This window comes from Panthera pardus, unplaced genomic scaffold, assembly GCF_024362965.1.
Source record: "Panthera pardus isolate Hobbes unplaced genomic scaffold, ASM2436296v1 HiC_scaffold_13, whole genome shotgun sequence".
In the NCBI taxonomy this organism is placed as follows: domain Eukaryota; kingdom Metazoa; phylum Chordata; class Mammalia; order Carnivora; family Felidae; genus Panthera; species Panthera pardus.
This window is the reverse complement of record NW_026526688.1, coordinates 28,450,505-28,471,574: the sequence shown is the minus strand read 5'-3', so window position 1 is coordinate 28,471,574 and position 21,070 is coordinate 28,450,505. Positions and strand designations below refer to the sequence as shown.

The following is a 21,070-nucleotide window of genomic DNA, read 5'->3' as shown; positions in this document are numbered from 1 at the left end:
CTAACCTACAGAATCGGTGAGACAACAGATGTCATTTTAACCCTCACCCCCAATCCAGCCTCCTTTATCAGCTTGCTTAGTCCATAAATGCTTATCAGAGATGCCTAAAGCACTGTGCTGGTGCGACGTGCTCTGTGAAGGAATAAAATACCTGAAAGGGTCCCGTGCTGTTCTTCTGGTATCTACGGATGCCCTGGATTCGGCACCACCTTCCAATCCAGCGTGGTCACCCTCTATTTCCTTCTGTGCATCTCTCCAGCCTCACTAGACCACAAGCTCTTCTTTGATCCTTTCCTTCCTACACTTTCACACAAGCCACCCCCTCAAGTCTGTAGATCACTTCTGCATATTCTCTGCTTACTGAAATGTTTCTCACCTTCAGATACTAGGTCTAGAGACCTCCAGGAGATCTTTTCCCATTCTCCCTAATTACCAGCATTATCATCTGCACACGGCATTATCTACGATTTCACTTTAGCACTTGCTCTGCCTTCTACTGCAGCCATCTACAGGCTGGTTTCCCCTACGAAAGTGTAAAACACCTCAAGAACAGAGCTGTACCTCACTCAGCTTTTTATCTCTCACCTCCCCTCAAATGTTTGCTAAACTCAAGTGAGAAAACTTAACCGGGAACTCAGCATAATTTCCTGCACAGAGCTGTTAATGTTTGACCAGGTTGATCTCCTTGACCTCGAGACAGATATTTAATTAATTAATTAACGTTCCTTCACCCTCAGCCACTAATTAGATTATTCTGTTCAAACCAAGATGGTGCTTCTGGCTCCAACTCCACCGTTTCTCAGGACAGCTAAAACCCTAGCAGCTAATGAAGAGGAGGATGATGAAGAACCCGTATTTGCACCAGCTACACACATTACACCAGGAGCTTGAGATTTTCAGTTCACTTAACTCTCCAAGCAACCATCACTTTTGCTAGGCTTTTCCCCAAGGAAAAGAGCCTTGATTACATGATATTCTATTGTTACAAATCACCTATATATTTATGATATGTAAAATGAGGCCTAGAGCAGAGAATGAAAACAGGCATCAGAGCAGCATGTAATAATATATAATCCCACTCAAATATAAAGACGTGTATCTTTGTATGGCTATTCATCACAAACATTAAAACGGTTATCTCTGGATGGGAGTGGGGATAATTTTCTGCATTCAGTTATAAAATACAGATATTACATGACAAAGATGTTATACTATTAGAAAACCAGTGACTTTCAAGATGCCTCAAACCTCTGTATTTAAAAGTATAGCTCATTTGTAAAATTGTATGTTAAAAAATACAAAGTAAATACAACAGAATTTAATAGCATGTGTCTTTAGGTTTAGGAACTTAAAAACATTAATCCCCCCCCTTAATCTTTTCCAAGGTTCTTCGGTGAACCTGTATTACATCAGGTAATGGGGGTGTGGTGGGGGTGATTAAATAGTTTGGAAAGGTACTCAGTCCAGATCCATTCCCCCAAGGAAGTTCTCCCAGAATGAATGGGAAACATATTATCCAGCTCTTAAAACCACCACATATGCAGCTATTCTTGGGAGGGTCTCTAGAGAGTAAGTGGCATAAATAGAAGCCCCTAGTCAAATGGGAGGCTGGCATGTGAGCCTGCAGACCTCCAGGCACTGGAGGGGCACTGTTTTCCTCCAGTCTAGCTCTGCAGGGCTTATGCTGCTGCAAACTTTTTTTTTTTTTTTAAATCAATCAACATTTAGCACTTGCTGTGTTTTTTTTTTCCTTTAAAGTTTACTTATTTTGAGAGAGAGAAGGGGAGGGTAAGAGAGGGAAAAAGAGAGGGGTTGAACAGGGGAGGGAGAGAGAGTCACAGAGAGAATGAATTCTAAGCAGCCTCCACACACTGTCAGTGCAGAGCCTGATGTGGGGCTCAATCTCATGAACCTCGAGACGCGAGATCATGACCTGTGTTGAAATCAAGGGTTGGAAACTTAACCAACTGAGTCACCCGGGTCCCCAGCTGCTACAAACTTAATCACCTGCCCCAAATCTGTAATAGCTATCTGGTAAATGCAGGTTTCCATGCCCCCAAACTATGGTTCTATCATATTAAAAATTAAAACTTAAATTTTAAAAACATTTATCAACTCATTTAAAAAACCAAGCCCATTACATATTAAGATAATATGTTTTACGAAAAACAACTACATATACCAAAACAAGTAAGGATAAAACTTCAATATCTGGTGCAACAGAAGACAACTTATTATCTGCTTATTATTCTTATTATCTGCTTTTAATTCAATCTATTGCAATCTATTGCAATGTACTGATTGTAGTACATGAAAAAGAAAACATAGCCTCACCAGTGAAATCAGTGATTATTAATGAAATTCTTTTAATGAATAAAACGAGTTGACATTTGGAAGATCAGTATAATTCAGTGACCCAGTATTTTCCAAAAGATCAATGTGTCATCATAAAATCATGCATGAAATGGAATTTAACAACATAAAAAGCTCATGGATAAAGTTTGATTCCACAATGCAACAAATCTTCTGGTGTAATATAAACAAGGAATATCCACAATTACCTGTAAAAGATATTGAAATACTTCTTCCTTCACAAGCTACCTATCTCTGGGAGGCCATATTTTTAAATGGATTAAAATTTTTTTAATTTCAAATTTCTTTAAAAAATAATTTTTTTTAATGTTTTATTTTTGAGAGAGACAGAGACAGAGTATGAGAGGGGGAGGGGCAGAGAGAAAGGGAGACAGAATCCAGAGCAGGCTCCAGGCTCTGAGCAAGCTGTCAGCACAGAGCATGATGCAGGGCTTGAACTCAGAAAACGTGAGATCATGACCTGAGCCAAAGTCAGGCGCTTAACTGACTGAGCCACTCAGGCGCCCCTAAAAAAATTTTTTTGAGAGAGTAACCAGGCAGCAAGCAAGCACAAGTAGGGGAGAGGGTCAAAGGGAGGGAGTGGAGGGTAGGGGTGTGTGGGGGGGATCCCAAGCAGGCTCCACACTCAGTGCAGAACCGGAGGAAGAGCCTGGAATCATGACCTGAACTGAAATCAAGAGTCAGATGCTCAACCCACTGAGCCAGGCACCCGTTTTAATTTTTAATATGGTATTATGTACCTTCCCCATTTTGTCAAAAATATTGTCAAGTGATGTGTAATCAAGAATGGAGATGGAATAAAAATATTTTTTACCTCTTCATCAAGGACATTCTTAGATGAAACTGGTTTCTTTTTTTAAACAAAGCATGGGACAGTACAGAATACAATGATGACTAGTGCAGTTTGGTGCCACTGTCTTGACATGTACTAAGGTGCCAGTAATTACGCCCACTGCTACACAGGGAGAAAAACAAACCACTCTCGTGAAAATAGTTTAGACTTCGGGGACTCCTTGAAAGGGTCTTGGAGACCAACCTGGGGTTGGCAGAAAAATACTTTGAGAACTGCTGTACAAGAAAAGGCACCTCTTTCTTTAAGGATTTACAAGTGTGTGAAAAGGAAGAAGGGAAGAAAGAAACAGGGAGACTGAATCAAACTTTAACTGAGAAATGCTCTCTTTTTAATGAGTGAGGAGAGTACATGGCCTTAAAAGAATTAAGTCTATGTTAGCTGTTCCTTCTGGAATGTCCCACTAAATTAACTCCTTTATTCTTTCATTTCTCTGCAGATATAATGAATAATTTAAGTTTACAAAACATGAAAGTTGGGGCAGTTATTTGCATTATAAAAGAATCCTGTGATTTCCAAGGAGATTTGACTTCCTGAGTTCTTAAGGCCTTTGTTTATAGCTAATCAATGATTAAACAAGAAACAAATTCAAAGCATAATGTTAACAGCCATTGCTAATCAAAGATAGGCTACTCATTAAATTGTATCATAAGTAAATTGGATCAGATTTGCTGATCTACACAGTGCTGCAATAACTCACCTCCCACATAAAACAAGATATATATGGAAACCACTTGTCACATCCATTACCTAATATTACTTTAATATTGTTAAACTTAGTTATTAAAATTTACACACATTAAGCAAAAACTAGGAATGTGTGCAGGTTTGAGATGACAGAGGCAGAGACGGGCTGTAAACACTGGTGTGGTGTTGTGAATTTGGTTTTTTTTAACGCAAACAGTATTTCTGATTTGTCAAAGTGGGACATACGTGGAAATAAGCATTAATTAGGATATCTTGGTTTCTAAGAGTATTTTGCTGTCCTCACTGACTGCAGTTTTGTTTGATGTTTTTATTTTTCATAATGTCCAGGGGCCTAAGCACCTGGTGTCCTCACACATATCCTGAGTGCCAAATCCATGTCCTGCCTGATTCTTGACAATGGGCCTTTCTCTGTGATGTGAGAATCGGGCCCACAAATACCTGGCATTACTGGGGGTGAGAGGCTCAGCGGGTCAATCATTATAAAGTCTCAATACCCAGAATGGAAATCATTGGCATGTTTCTGTGAACATCACTTCTGGTAGCTTCAAACTGGTCCACAACAAGGACAGAATTCCTAGACACTCCCACTGTGGAGTTGCTTTGTAGGGAACGGGGGGCACATGACCCAAGTAAGCACAATCCTGCAAGCTCACCTTCCATACTTTGATGTCCTGGTCTCCTTTCCACCGGGAAGCCAGCTGCCTCCTGTCTCCTCCTGGTGTCCATCTCCTGGCCCCTCTCCTATATCGCTTCCCAATGGCTCTGACTGCCCAAAGACTCCCCATTACTGCTGTTGTCCACAACTTCCGCATCACATCCGGGCTCCCCCTCCCATCAAAACCCTTATCAGCAAGGACAGAGGTAAGAAAAACGGGTGAAAGAATAATCTGTGGTCTCACCACCACCAATTTCTTTTCCCAAAACTTAGTGTTAGTGAAAGTGGGGTGGAGGTCTGGGGAGGAGGGAAGCTTCCTTCCTAGGAGCACCACCTCCCCAGCAGGGTATTTCCTAGTGGCATTTCAAGGCATATTAAGAAAAAAATTCAGGCAAGGGCCCTTCTCACCACCACTGAATTTCTTCCTCTATGTTAAGACATTTTATGGTGTCCTTCCATTCCTGTCTCCCCAGTGCAGCTTCCAACAGCTTAAGGAAGGAGAGTGTCTTCCTTAAAACATGAGGCTGCCATGCTCAACAATCTCCATTCTCTCCCCACCAATTATTTAGAAAATAATAAGCCTGGGTGGCTCAGTTGGTTAAGCCGGCAACTTCGGCTCAGGTCATGATCTTGCAGTCTGTGGGTTCGAGCTCCGCATTGGGCTCTTTGCTAGCAGCTCAGAGCCTGGAGCCTGCTTCTGATTCTATGTCTCCCTCTCTCTCTGCCCCTCCCCTGCTTGCTCTCTGTCCCTCTCTCTCTCAAATGATAAACATTTTTTAAATGAAAGAAAAAATTTCTCGCCAGGCACTTGAAGACCTTCACCACCACCTCCACACCTTCAACATGAAAAGCCCTTAAAAATAATGCTTCGGGTACACAGTCCTGGATGGAAAACTGGTCACGAGTAAGTAAGAAATGAGGACGCTGGGATTATATGCTATAACCAAACAAAACCAGAAAACCTGACACACCATTTTTTATACATATATGCATAAAATGTATGTAGAAACGTATACAATGTAACGTTAACAGTGGTTATTCCTGGATGGTAGGGAAACATATTTTTAACCTTTTAAATTTCATTTATGGTTTCCTTCTCTAACAATAAAATGAATCAGGCATGGTCATTTTACAAAATGAAACTTAACTATTATTTTATAAAGAGAAGAATTAAGAAAAAAAATATATTGGGGCTTATTTCTCAAATGCAGAAGAGCCCAGATTGTGATCATGTGGTTAACATACCTATCTCCAACTCAAATCTTTTATCTCCCTAAATAACAGACCCAATATCCAGTTAAACAACTCCTCCTATTTCTGTGTTATTTTTATTTTCAAACAATTGCAGGACTAGGTCTCTCAAACCCTTCCTTTATGTCAGGAGCAGGCAAGGTTTTCAATCTCCTTGAAAAGTAATATTGAAGGGGTGCCTGGGTGGCTCAATTGGTCAAGCGTCTGATTCTCAATTCTGACCCAGGTTATGATTTCACAGTTCGTGAGTCTGAGCCCCACATCAGGCTCCATGCCGATGGTGCAGAGCCTGCTTATGATTCTCTCTGCCCCTTCAGCACTCACTGTCTCTCAAACTCAAAAAAGAAAAAGTAATAGTGAAAAATTTTCTGCAGATTGCTCATCAATCAGCCTTTTGGGGCTTTACAAACAGGGATCACCTAGAGATCACGGAGTCTGCTTAACTAAATTGGTGAGTATTTATGCTGTTTTCATACTATCATGATTCCAAGAGGAGTGTACAGATGAAGTCTAAGGATCTGAAACTATCAATGTAAAACAGAGCTGTAGTATTGCCTCTTGCCATTCATGCTCATTTCCATTTCCATCTGAATGATGGGAAACACTTAAGTAAACTGCCTGCATATCCTCCAGTATAAATCAAAGAAGTCAAATACCCTCCTCTTTGCTGATGATGCCATTATTCATTGAATTGAAATACTTAAACTGTTGAAAGGAGTCACTCTTATTTTCTGAAATAACTCAGAATGAAGTACACCAAAACTAAATAAAAACCCTATGGTTCAATTTGGTCAACTATATAAGAAAACATTTTACAGTTAATGCATCCTGATCATCAAAATCTGATGCTTTATAGAATTATACGGAAGCCTGACTTTCACTGAGCAGTGACCTGCCCTGAAATCTCCTTAGATGCAGGCATCTGGGGTCTCTAATAAGATCATATTTAGGAGCACCTGGGTGGCTTAGTTGAGCATCTGACTCTTGATTTTGCTTCAGGTCATGATCCCAGGGTCTTGGGATCAGACCCTGTGTTGGACTCTGAGCTGAGTGTGGAGCCTGCTTAAGATTCATATTCTCTTTCTCTCTTCCCGCCCCCCACCTCCCTCTCTCTAAATTTAAGAGATTAAAAAAAACAAAATCATCTTTAAAGGCTTAAATGAGTTTAAAGCACCCCTAAGGAATACCTTAAAAACAACTCAAGCCAAAGCTCCTGGTGGGCTGTAAGTTAGGAGTGTGACACAGTGAGGCCTAAAATGAGCTGTGAGACTCCGGGCCAGTTACACAGCTTCCTTAGGTGGAAAAGAGGTATTTTGGCCACACTGTTCCGAAGGATTAGAATAGTAGGTCAGTAAATGGCTGCTTGCTTTCTTCCCTATCCGTTTAATAAGAGGCTGCAGATCATTCCTTCAACAACCTGAATTCCAGCAGCAGGCTGTGCTCACTTGGGACACCAGGCCTTCCACCAGGGTCTCCCACCACTCCTCCTGCTCTAATTCTAGCGAGGGATCTGTGTCACTATGAACTAGTACCCTACAGCAACGGCAACACAGAGGCTGTGGCAAAGGATTATGAGAGCCCAGATGTCATTTTTGGCCCTACAGGCCATTTAATCTCCCTGGGCATCAGAATTTTACCTTAAAGGTAAAAGGGGAAGTTGAAGGATGCTGAAATTCAAAAACTGGATAGAGATACTATACACCAAAATGTTAATGGTGGTTATCTCCGGTGGACCTGGATGACTTTTATTTTCTTCTTTATATTTTCCTGGACTGCTGGAATTTTCCTCTGAGAAGCAGAGGAAACCAAAACTTTCCTCTTATCAGAGTAAACTGGAACTATTTGTTTTTATGAAATATAAAACACAAAAATCTAAGGAAGTTTTTTTTTTTTTTAATTAATTTATTTTGAGAGATGCAGAGACAGAGCGAGTAGGGGAGGGGCACAGACAGGGAGAGAATCTCAAGCAGGCTCCTCAGTGTCAGGGTGGAGTCCAATGCAGTGCTTGAACCCATAAAACCGTGAGATCACGATCTGACCCCGAAACCAAGAGTCAGATGCTTAACAGACTGAGACACCCAATGCCCCTACGGAAGTTGCTTTCCATAGCAAAACAGTCTTGCCCTTATCCCTACAGAACACCTGCAACTTTGTCTTTGCCTTCCCTCCCTCTGAACGGCTTGATTAGGTCTTCCTTAGGCATAGTCACTGGCTTTCTAAATGACCCCACTTGTGGAGAGCAGTGTGGGATACACAGCACCTTGTACTTGGAGGCACCTGCATATTTTCAGAGCAGAGCTGGGAACTGAACAGCACTTTCCAACAGCACATGCTGTGTATGCTGCCTTGGAAAATGCAGGTACCCTGGCTCTGTTCCATGGGCACATGGAGCTTCAGATCAAGCCCTGGGTGGACCCATCCCACAGAGGCAAAAATTAACAGATTTTAGGCTTGTGGAGTGTTGTCCCCAGAAGCAGAAGGGCACTTGCTAGGCATTTTAGAAGTTTTCTGAACTTTCCTAGGATCTTTTCAGACATGAAACAGAAAATTCACTTCCACACAGCCAGGGTCAGTATTGGATGAATGGGAAATTCCAGTGGTATGGCAGAAATCAAGGAAGTGGTCTGATTATTCACCAAGGGATTATGTGCTTACCAGGTATTTAACAAGAGTATCAGTTCAATAGAGCATTTTTCTTTTTTTTGGCGGGGAGGGGGGTGTGGAGGAGAGGGAAACAGAGGAGTGAGCGGTAGAATTTAACTTTACAATTCCTTGCTCTGCTGGGGATTCTCAAATCTGTGCATCAGAATCACCCAAAGAGTTTTTAAAAATGCAGAGCATAAGTCCTAGACCAGACCCACAGAATCAGAATCCCTGGGGTTAGACTATGGGAATCTGAATTATTGCAAAGTTCTAGAGCCTTTTGATACTTACTCCCTAAAATTAAAGTTGAATGGGTAAAATCTGAGCAAATGCTCTGTACGTATTGGCTGCCTCCACCTTTAAAGCCACTATGATAATACGGTATGCCACAAGCAGTGCAAACAGACCAAGAGCATGGAGTCAACTATATTCCCTATGTATTGTGACAAAACTTATCAAAATAGAATTTAAATATGTGCATTTTATTGTTTCCCTGTCATGCCTCAATAACACCATAATTTTTTAAAGTTCCAAATGAAAAAGCACAAAATAAAAAATCTGTAGCATCTTGATTTTACATGTATTCCTAGGTGCTAGATGCAGAGTATACAAATGCAGAAAAACTACAGTCTCAACTATGAGGAACAGAAGGCACAACATATATGTTCTTACACGCACATATTAAACAGTCACGGAGTAGTCACTCTTGTGAATGGGGCCCTCTTATGTTAATTAATCCTCACAACCCTATGGGTAGGTATAACTATTACTGCCATTTTAGAGATGACACAACAGAGAGAGGTTAAGTAACTAGACCAAAGGTACAAAACTAAAAAGTAACAGGTCAGAATTTAAATCCAGGCTCTATCACTTGATGTGCTAGCCTGTTCGAGCTGCCGTAACACAATACCACAGACTGGGTGGTATGGATTTTCTCACAGTTCTAGAGACTACGAATTCTAAGACTAAGGTGGGGACACATTTGGCTTCTCCTGAGGCCTCTGTAACTTGGCTTGCAGATGGCCTCTTTCTTACTATGTCCTCACCGGCCTTTTCCTCTGTGTGAACACATCCCCAGCGTCTCTTTTTCTTCAAGGAACCCAGTCATATCGAATTAGGGCCCACCCTAATGGCCCCATTTAATCAGGTCTTTAAAGACTTTATCTCCAAGTACACTTGCATCTAGAGCCACTGAGGGTTGGAGTTTCAACATAGGAATTTTGGCAGAACGCAATTCAACCCATAATGCCTGATGACGGTGTAACCTCAAAATTACTGGATCTCCCTAAGGCCTGTTTCTTCAAGTGTCCAATAGTGCTAATGAGAATCCAAGGAGATAATTCATGTGAAATGCTTAGCAGTGTCTGGCACATCATTTTACAGATGAGAACAACACTCAAGAGACGGTGATTTGCCCTGTTTTCGGCTCTAAAGTGGAGTTCTTACCCTATAGAACCCTACTTTCCTGTACAAGCAAATGTATAATCCAGCAGAATTTTATATAATTTATAAAATTTTTGTATCTCTTACTTCTTGCTTTCTCACGGTACTTTTCTTACTTTATTATAAACAAGGGAATAAGTTAAAACTTCATTAGGGAATTATTTCGTTAGTAAAGTATACTACACTTTCCTGGAACCGTATAGGACTTTCATTCATCGTCTCTCCTAATTTACAAAGACAGTTAGCTATAGTCACAGTGATGATGCCTCAGAAGATCAATATTTATTTTTAACTATTAAGAAAGAAAAGCAACTCAATGCTTTTTTTAAAAAAAATTAAGATTGTACTTTATGTTTGCCTGGTACTCTACATAGTATATCCATTTAATCCTCAACACAATCTTAGGATCTTGTTTTATTGAGCTCTCCTAACAAGCACGTGAGGAAGGTATTATTCCCATTTATAGCTGAGGGAACAGGAGGAGCAGAGCAAGGTTCAATGTTTTTCTTTAAGGTCACAGAGCTTCACAACGACAGGCAGAACCAGAACTCTTACTGACATCTTTGAGTTTAAGACCAAGGTTCTCCATTTCAGGCCACTATCTGCCTTGGCAAGTACAGTAGCTGGTTTTCTCATTTCCCATTCTCTACACAGAGCAGGTGCTCAGCAAATAAGGCAGTCTGATTTGGGGCAATCTAGAATAAGCTGTAAAAAATCTTTGACGTCCTTTATATGGGCCAAGTTTCCTGACAACTTTGACCACCACCAATCCCTTGGACTAATAGCTCTTTTAAGGAACCAACCAGTCTCCTTCTTCCCCAGTATTCAGCACACTGAGTGCTCATTAAAGTTCAACAGGTATCTGAGAAATGAGCGTTCAAGTAAACTGTTGTGTAATAGAATCTTGCATGTTCTTCCTTTAGTGATGACAAAGGGCACTTTTCAGCCACAACTATATAAAAACATCAACAAAAAGAAACATTAAAAAACCTCTCTGTTGGGGCACCTGGATGGCTCGGTTAAGCGTCTGACTCTTGATTTCAGCTCAGGTCATGATCTCATGCTTCATGAGCTTGAGCCCCAGGTTGAGCTCCACGCTGACAGTGCAAAACCTTCTTGGGATTCTCTCTTGCGCTCGCCCGCTCGCTCTCTCTCTCTCTCTCTCTCTCTCTCGCAAAATAAATAAACAAACAAAAAACCTCTCTCACAGTCTATAACAGAGAAGCCTACAGGGTTTTTCTAGGCCCGCAATTCAAAGATTCCACTGCAGTCTACTCCTAACAGTGGTTGAACTGACCACCACACCTTGAACACCAATTACAGGCACAGTGCAATTGGGAATCACCAGTGAAGAACCACACCATGGTGTTTTTAGTCTACAGCATGCTCTCAGGGAAAACAATTTGGCATATGTGAGAGGGAAGTTCACGATTCCCAGAGGGAATTGCAATGGATGATAAGGTCAATCTGAGTCAGAGTGGAATTGCTGTTCATCAAGGCCCCTATGCTGTAAAAGGGAGCTATATTAAGAGGTATCATGACAACTTTTATTTTCTCAAGAATATACTGGTGTGTGGATTTTTTTTTTTTTTTTTTTTTTTTTTAGCTTCAAGTTTGTTTTGCCATAGCAGCCCAGGCAAGTTTTGCCTGTGCCATGGAAACTATCTGACCACTTCTGAGTTGTTCTGGATACAGGGAAGGGAGGTGGGCAGAGCTGGCCAGAGTGGTGTCCTGAACTCCACTTCAAGCTCTCTTTCAACTTCAGAGACTTGTGGATGTCCACTTTTTCACCTCTGTTGCTTCTGTGTACCCTGTCGTGAACTATCACCTCCCTGGCTACCAATTTCACAGAGCTTTTATAAGCAGATTAAAAAAAAAACAACTGAGGTCCCAGAACAAAAGCATTCAATGAAGAACTGAAAGGGTAAGTATTGCCAGCATTACATTTGCTGTCTGAATTCATCTTTTCAAAGCAGTCTTAGATCTGAAGCAGCAAATTTACTAGAAAACTAAAGAGGTACTCCAGGTTTTCTCTTCTAAATCAAGGTATCTCACAAATACTTTTCCCTGACATCTAAGGAGAGAAGAAATCTCAGAGGGAAATAAAGAGGCATACAAATAGAAAACTCTATAAATGGCCAAACTAAAATACTAATCTATCCACTTATAACTGCAATTAACATTTATTAAATACATGCAATATACAAAAGGTACTGAACTAAATGCTGTAAGGACACAGAATCATTTAAGAAATGTCTGCTCATCTTCCTGTAGTGCATCTGTGCCATAAGATGAAACTTGTTTAGAAAAGGTTTCAGGTTTCCCTAGGACATGGAAGAACAAAACTTTTTCTCTATTATGACTTCTGGCCTCACAGAAAAATTTTAGAACACACTAGGGAGAGAAAACTCTTACCTGTTAGTTTCCACTGACAAGCGGCAGCACTCAAGAGTTACATGGCTACAGAATGACTATAACTTCCATAATAACCTAATTAAATCTGACACACACATGACATGGGGGGGAGAAAGAAACTCACGTGCCCTTCAATTTCAGTAAGAAAATTTGAAACGTACCGACAAGGAAAGCAGGAGGAAGATCAAGATCATGTGGTTTGGAAAGAAGATCAAGAACGATAGGGCAAAAATATTCCAAATAACAGCAAGTCACTTGGGATTGCTTGAATGCCCTGCCATATTAAATCACATATGGCTACAAAATGAAAGGAAAAGTTAAGGCCTATCTCACGCCTCACTTATGCTACTGATTGAGTTTGAGAAAGAAAATTAAGACAATCTTTTCAAGTTACTCAATCAAAGGCAAAACTGTAGGCTGGCCATTTAAGGGAATAAGCTCATTAGGTGGGGTAAAACACTTGTTTAGCAATTAGTGTCCTTACCCAATTAATTTACAACAGGAAGCCCTAAATTTCCTTAAATTTATCAGTATTGGTTTGCCAGAACTGACTGTTCCAATATATAAATTCTTTGTGTTTACTTTTCCCTCTGGATTTATGGGCTCAACTGTTCTCAAAAACAGAACTTTTTAATATCTGCTTCTTTCACTTTTAATATTCTACTTTCCCAAGCCACAGAACTGATGTTCTTCAACAAATGAAGTAAAATGCCGAGAACCAACTCTCATATCCAGGGATGGGGGAATAAAGAAGGGTTTATACCCTCAGGCAAACAGAAACACCCTTACAATAAGGTCGAGATGACATTAAGGAAATATACAGCACATCAAATGAAATTTTGTAGTAGTTACAGTTCTCATCCAGCTGAACCACCTTTTAGGGCAGCCAATCATGAACAAGATTCCTGTATTTGGAATTAAGACAGCAAGAACAGACAGCCTCTCCACAGAATTAGAAAATGACACTCAGCCAGCTCTATGTCCTGTGGTGTAATTTCACATGCAGCACACCAACAATTCTTGGTTATTCTTTTTTTTTTTTTTTTTTTTAATGAAAAGTAGATTGACTTACATGGCTCTCTGGCAATGAACTGAGGTACAGTGTTGGGCAGAGGAGTACTGGGGTTTGGCGTCCCTACTAGTTTGTTCTTGGCCATCTTCGTGTTTGCCTTAGCAAACTCTAGTCGTAGTGTTTGCGGAATTTCAGGATCGAAGCGGATGCCCTTTGGAAATAAAGAACAAATGGAAGATGTTTTCATTTCCTTAGAGTCAAACCGGAATGGTGACAAAATAAACACACCAGTAAACCCTGGCCTATCAGGAAAAAAAGGTCAGCAAGAACTCATTCTCACTACTTACACATAATATGTGAAAATCTGTAATACAACATGTCTAGAAAGTCAGGGGAGATTTTGTTTACTTAATTCAAAAATTTAGTTACATGTTTTTTCAACTATTTCTTCTTGAACAAAAACCTTCAGGATCAAGTTTTTGGCTTTTTTTTCCTTCTCCTTAAAGTTTGTTTATTTTTGAGAGAGAGAGAGAGAGAGAGAGAGAGAGAGAGAGAGAGAGAGAGAGAGAGAACGAACACAAACGGGGGAGAACCAGAGAGAGGGAGACAGGATCCAAAGCAGGGTCTGCACTGCCAGCACAGAGCTCAACGCGAGGCTCGAACTCACGAACCATGAGATCATGACCTGAGCTGAAGTCAGATGCTTAACTGACTGAGCCACCCAGGTGCCCCAGGTTCGAGTTCTAAATATGGACCAGCAAAGTCCTAGTAGAGTTAAAAACCTCAATTAATGGCTACCAATAAGAATAATTAACGTAAAGCTCTGTACAATACTGGAAATCACGGAGACCCAGGCCCTGACAAGTGTTCTGATACTGATGTAAAACAGTATTATCCTTCAATGCCTTAGTTTAATCACCTATAAATAAAGAAAATTCCCCTCCCTTTCTAACTAGAGGGCTTTCATAATGGTGATACATGTAGTACTGAGTTATTAAAACAGAAACTGAGATTAAAGATTTCAATGTAACTAGTATCATTTAATTCCAATTAGCTAATAAATTTATATAAAGCCTTACTGTCTTGAGGTGGTAACATCCCAGTTTTGATTATAGCTGGCTTACTAGCTACATGGCTAGAGACAACAGATTATATGGGCCAAAGAGAGGGTAGTAATTTCAATTACCCTTGACCCTATTATTACAGTTAACCTAAAACAAAACATTCAATAAATCATAAACATTATAAAACACAAGATTTAGGGCAAGATAAATCTCTTTTGAAACCTTCCTACTATTCAAGAATGCCTCTGTTACTAATCATAATAAATAATCTCCTATTTTCCAGTGCTATGCATTCTGGATCCCAACAACAGTAACAAAAAGATATCCCAGTATAGTATATAAATGTGCATCCAAAACAGGCTCAGGTCCCACATCTGTCTGCATGGTATGCCCTGGAAAGGGGGTGGATTTCTGAAAATGAGTATCCTAAGAACACAGGTTTTCCATTTAGTGTACATGTGAGCTTGTGGGTCCCAAAGGCCCCTTTCTACATAATTAGCTTGACAAAAGAGCAATTTCCACAAGAAATTAGTAAGAATCTTTGACTCTGTAGACCAGGATGAACAACTCTGAGCTTTACAGGTTCAGCTCCAAAGATGAGACAAAGAGCCTGTGACTGGACAGTTAACTGCAGTAAGAGAAATAAGGGGGGAGGAAGAAAGAGAGCTCCTCAGGGAGATACAACAAAAGCCACAGAGCCCTGACCTACAGACATCCTGGAGTGGGTGGAATTTCTTTGTGAGCCTGATTTGTCCATTCTCTGAGAAGAAACCAACTGAAGGTAGCAACAGGGGTGGGCGGGAAGAGAAGGAATCCACTCTGTACAGCCCTAACCAACAACAAAAAGCAAAAAGGGGGGGGTGCCAGTTATAAGAAAGGTAAAAAGAAATTCTTTCCCTAACAGTTCTGTTTTTATTTCATTTTAACTTAGGAAACCTCAGTATTATCTTGCCAAACACATAAATGAGGAAAAAGAGTAAGGCCACATTCTGAAGCAGAGTTTGCTTTCATCTGCTTCCACGTAAGAGCATTTCACTCTATCAAAGCTCGTATCACAACAGAATAAATATTTCCAAATATGGACCCAAAGAGCTGTGGTCTTTGCTGAGACAAGTGCAGTCCCTGGCTAACGGTATGCTGTGCCTATTTACACAACACCCCATCAGCTACACATAGTAGCAATCTGCCAATCTGCCATCAATTTCAGGATGTCCTCCCTGGCACTCCACTCCACCAACCTTCCCGTGAAGAAGGATTTTTTTTTTTTTTTTTTAAGCCAACTTTTATTGTACTTGCTGGTTCCCGAAGAAGGAACTTTCCTAAACCTGAGCACTGTGGTCCAGGCCATTGTAGCACGAGAAGAGCATCCTGGGACCTCTCAGCGGTCCTGTGGAACTTCTAGCCTCAGATAATGAGGCTGCACATCTGAATTCCATGCCTCAGCTCTTCCACTGGTGCTCCAGAGTCAACAGAGGCTCTGCACAACATGCTTGCCTTTTACACCGCTTTGACTGATGGCTCGTGTCCTAAAACATGCTGAATTAAGCCTCCCCAACTCCCTCTTCATACCCCTCCTCTCTGCGAGCTAAAATAACACCACCATCATGTTCCAAATCAAAGTTCCAACTCCTTATTTTAAAAAAAAAAAAAAAAAAAAAAAAAGGCAAGCTCAGAAGTTAAAATGACCTAATTTGTTTGGCAGCTTATTCAGAGGCCGGAGGCTTAGAATACAAGCCACATTCCTCTAACATCTTTAGCAGCAATACCATATTTGGTAATCAATATCCTGCTCGGCTCAGTTTCTATCCAGAGGGATCAGCCAAGCCAAAAACATTTTAAATGTTAAAGGATGATGGGGGGTTGTGGGGGTGGGCAGGGGTAGGGAGAGCATGGAAATGGAAGGAAACAGGGGAGAAAGATAAAAAAAGAAGAAGATAGATAAGGAGACCTGAAAAAATAAAAACACCTTGTGCTTTTAATTAAAGCCTAATAAGATTATTCTCTGGCCAGAGTGATTTCACATTAAATGCTGTAGGTGAAGATTACTGCCAAGTCAAGAGGGGACTCGGTGCCTTTCAAAATCAACTTTTTCCTTTCTTGCCTATAATCTGCCAAAACTCTTCTCATAACGAAGAGAAATCTTCTTCTTACACCTGTAAATGGTATCTTATTTACATGGTCACCAGAAGAAAGAGTTTCTGGATAGCAATATGATATCAATTTGAGAATAAAGCTACTCAGAAGCCACCCAATCTGATGGACTACACGGACAGCCAAAAATCTCTTCAAGGACAGTGACCAAACCAACACAGGTTCACCATGAACTACAAAGGTTGAAATCCCTACCTAGGAGGTACAAAGACAGTGCTGACAAATAACATATCCTTAATAGTCTCGTATTCTTAAGAGTCTACCAGGGCAGTTTCAAATCCTATACTTTGGTGTCCCAGACCGAATGTTGAGGTCCTGCCAGGATTCATATATTGAGGCCCTAACCCCCAATGTGATGGTATTGGGAAGTAGGGTCTTGGGAGGTAATTAAGTTTAGAGAAGATCTTAAGAGTGGGCCCCTAAGATGGGGTCAGTAGTATACCCTTAGAAGAGGAGGAAGATACACCAGAGATCTGTCTCCAAAAGCACACACCAAATAAAGGCCACACAAGTACACACACAGTGAGAACTACAACCAAGGAAGAGGATTCTCACCAGATACAGAATCTGCTGGTTAACATGATCTTGGATGTTCTAGCCTCCAGAACTGAGAGAATTAAATGTCTGTTGTTTAAACCATCCCAGTCTATGGTATTTTGTTATGGCAGCCCCAGCTAGTCTTGCTAACATGCTAACAGTTTTCCTTCCTGTGCCATAGTTTCTAAAATGTTTCACAGTATTCTTTCTGAACACTCTGTGGCCTCATATAGATAAATTTCCCCTTTCCCATCAGCCAATCTCCAATTCCACCTTTTCCATCATCACAGGTGATTCAACCCACAGGAACAGTCTTCTTCAACTGGTGTATGGCCTGGTATTTGATCACTAGAAGTCCTAAGAATTCAATCTCAAAAGCTACAGAGAGCAATTAGCAACTCCTAAAGAAAATTCAGATTCTGCATTTACACACTGTAATGCTTTAAATTCAAACTCAGTTATTGCATTCAGGACTATGTTGAAGGAATTATTTTAAAATACCCTTTTCCTCTTTCTCTTAAATGTAAATAAAACTTAACTATTTGTAAACAAAAGTTAAAAGGTTTTTCTGAATTGTGGGCTTAAACCTCCCAATGCAAATTTGTGTTTCCTATTTAAATTTTTTTTTCAACGTTTTTTATTTATTTTTGGGACAGAGAGAGACAGAGCATGAACGGGGGAGGGGCAGAGAGAGAGGGAGACACAGAATCGGAAACAGGCTCCAGGCTCCGAGCCATCAGCCCAGAGCCTGACGCGGGGCTCGAACTCACGGACCGCGAGATCGTGACCTGGCTGAAGTCGGACGCTTAACCGACTGCGCCACCCAGGCGCCCCTGTGTTTCCTATTTAAACTGGATTAAGATTATAAGCAAATCAGAGAGCTTAAAAATGCCATTTATTGCTCAAAAACTCTATCAAAGCCCATAATCCTAAAAGGATAAGGAAAAGGCTAGTATATAATACACAGAAGGAAATGGGCAAGGTGAAGTTACCAAATCCTGAAGACTCAAGCCTCTAGGGATAAAGAGAGTCACTGTTAAATGAATTTCTAGGTCTTCCAGTGACTTGAAGACAAAATGGAGAAAATATTAATTGAATATGCACAAAGCCCACATCCTAAGTAGCTCCCCTATTTCTCTAGCTATTGTGATACTGGCTTCTTGTGTATACTGCCTGGTACTGGAATGATTTATTGGCTGCAAATCATGGATTTGGGACCATATAGGTACAACATCTTCCAACTCCTTAGTACTGTCACTGGTCTTGGACTAACGTTATCCCACATGAGTGAGGATAAAGGTTAGGAGTTTAGGGGCGTGTGGGTGGCTCAGTCAGTTAAGTGTCTTACTCTTGGTTTCAGCTCAGATCATGATCTCACAGTTCGTGAGTTCAAGCACTGCGGCGGGCTCTGTGCTAACAGTACAGAGCCTGCTTGGGATTCTCTCTCTCCTCTCTCTGCCCTTCACCTCTCAAATTAATAAACTTTAATTTAAAAAAGAAAAGGTAGGATGTATTCACTAAATAATGGGAAGAAAGAGGAAAAGAGCGATTCTAGAATGATTAGGCTATCCTTAGAGACCTTCCTTCATATATGCAATGTGTGGTCCTTGATAGAACGAAACAGATGTAAAAGACCTTTTGTGGAAAAATGGAGAAAACCAAATACAGAATGGGCATAGGTGGTATTTAGGAATTGTCAATATGTGATATTATAGTAACTTAGGAAAATGTCTCTAGCTTTTAGTACTAAAATACAAAGACTATAATGACAAAATGTAATGATCCAACATGCATTTACTTAGAAACACTTAGGAAAAAAAGATGAAGGAAATGTGGCAAAATGGTAAGTTGGTAAATTCTGGTGATGGGTTAAGAGATGTTCATTACTATATTCTTTACCTTTTGGTATGCTTAAAGTTTCATGATAAAGAGTAAAAAACAAAACAAAACAAAATTTGACCAAGCACATAAACCTTGTTATGTGTGAGACAAAAGAATAAATGAAATTAAGTTTCTACCTTGAGGGAGTTCAGAGGTCACACTCTGGTGGTGGAGCTGTATAGGTAAACTAATGGTTAAACAGATAAACACAATGTCTACGGCCTTGTGAGAAACACAGCCAAGGCAGAAAGTGACTGGGAACAGGGGAGGCAAAGGCATCATAGAGGAAGTGATGGAAGAGCAGAAATTTACCGGGTGGCAGTCCAGGAAAGGGCTCAGCAAAGTTGTGTGTGACAGGATGTAGAGAAGGGTTGAGTATGTGCATGTACATGCATGCGGGGCAGGGAGATAAATGACTGTACAAGCAGGCTAGGGTGAGACCACAGGACCTTTTGTGCCATGAGGAAGAACTCTGGAATATGAGCATAGCCGAGATGCTAAAATTTTTTAAACTGAGTAACTAATACAATGAGGTTTAGTAGATCCATGATTCTCAAATGTTAGCATGACTCAGAATCATCTAGTTGACTTCCTAACAACAGAGCCCCACACCTCCAGAGTTTGATTCAATAGGTTTAGGATGGGACCTGAGAATCTGCATTTCTAACAAGTTCCCAAGCTGATGCTAATGCTGCTTGTATAGGACTATTTGAGAATCACTGTAGTAGAGGGTAACTCCAGTAGTGAAAGGGCAGCTGAAGTGAAAGCAGACACTGGAACAGACCAGACATGAAGCAGTTAGAACAGACTTGGAAAGAGAGGGTCTCTGGGATGGCTGCTTGGCTTGCTGGTCCTTCTCTGGGAGGGCACCCAGAGGCCAATGTCTGCTGAGCCCTTACATCCTTAGCAACAGCTCTGACTATTCAAGGGACAGATGCTGTCCAAAGTGACCATATGTGTTTTTTTCTTCTGAGGATTTCAACCTTACATATTAGAAACATAGAAAATGGAGGTGGGCTGGCATTAAGTCACCATAACGGTCTCTTCCTCCAGAAAAAGTCTCCAAATTCCCGTCACTGAGTGAGGTCTTCAGAGCCCTCCTGATGCCTGACAGAGTCTTATTTGGTACAACCTTCAAATCTGTAAGCTACCAGCTATCCCAGTATCTTTACAAATAGTACTATTAAAGTAAGTCAGTTTGTCAGTTCTTGACGAAGAGTTTAAGGGACAATGAAAACACTCATTATTTAGAAAAAATACTGGTAAATAATGAGGCAAAGCTGTACGTACGTGTACACACACACACAGATGTCCAGAGCAACAGAAGGTTAAAAAAAAAAAAAAAAAAAAAAAAAAAAAAAAAAAAGATTGTCAACAATGTTTAATGGATCTGGGGGTGGGGAGAGGAGATTATATATTTGTATGTGAACACTTTATCTGTGTAAGCCCATGAATGTTCATGGTGAAACCAACTAACCTGTTAATAGTGGTAACTCTGGTGGTGACAGCGGGAAGAAAACATCTGTTTTGTACTGTTTAAGTTTCTTACAAATACGTTTAAAGTTATACATCTGATAGATTAAAAAGAAGAAAGGGAGAGAGCTCACAGAAGGGATTTTCCAGGGAGTGCTACAAGAGGCAGAGCAGAACCAATACAAGACATCCTAGCACACAGCACTCAACCAGCTATATTAGTGTGTTATTTTTTTAAAAATATTTTCAAGTAACTTCAGATTTATAGAAAAGTTGCAGATGTAGTACAAAGAATTCCCATATGCTCTTTGCCTAGATTTCCTCCACATAATTTTGTTTCCTCCCTGAACTGTAGAAGAGTAAATTGAAGCACGATGCCCCTTTACCCTTTACAGTTAGATTTCCCAAAAGCAAAGATTATCTGTTTTCCTGATCCAGGATCTAGTCCAGAATCATACACAGCATTTAGCGGTCATCTCTTTAACTCTCCTGGAATATCTTCCTCTGTCCTTGTCTTCTGAGACCTTGACATTTTTTTTTTTTTTTTTTTTTTTTTTTTTTTTAGGAGTACAGGCTATTTTGTTGAATGTCCCTCAATTTGGGCTTATCTGATT

At 40.5% G+C, this 21,070-nt stretch overlaps 1 protein-coding gene across 11 annotated transcripts in view; it reads right to left on the bottom strand.

Annotated features, from left to right (window-relative positions):
- The window catches only part of RBPMS (RNA binding protein, mRNA processing factor), a 176,294-nt gene that overhangs the window by 52,868 nt on the left and 102,356 nt on the right, over positions 1-21,070 (bottom strand). For 9 of the 11 annotated variants that reach the window (XR_008421578.1, XR_008421577.1, XR_008421576.1 and 6 more), the window contains one exon: positions 13,411-13,561. The exons of the other annotated variants lie outside the window; for them this stretch is intronic. Coding sequence is in view for 6 of the 9 variants with exons in the window: in XM_019466824.2 (XP_019322369.2) it covers positions 13,411-13,561 (151 nt within the window). In the remaining 3 variants the exon portion in view is untranslated. The remainder of the gene's footprint in view (positions 1-13,410; positions 13,562-21,070) is intronic. 11 annotated transcript variants of the gene reach the window in all.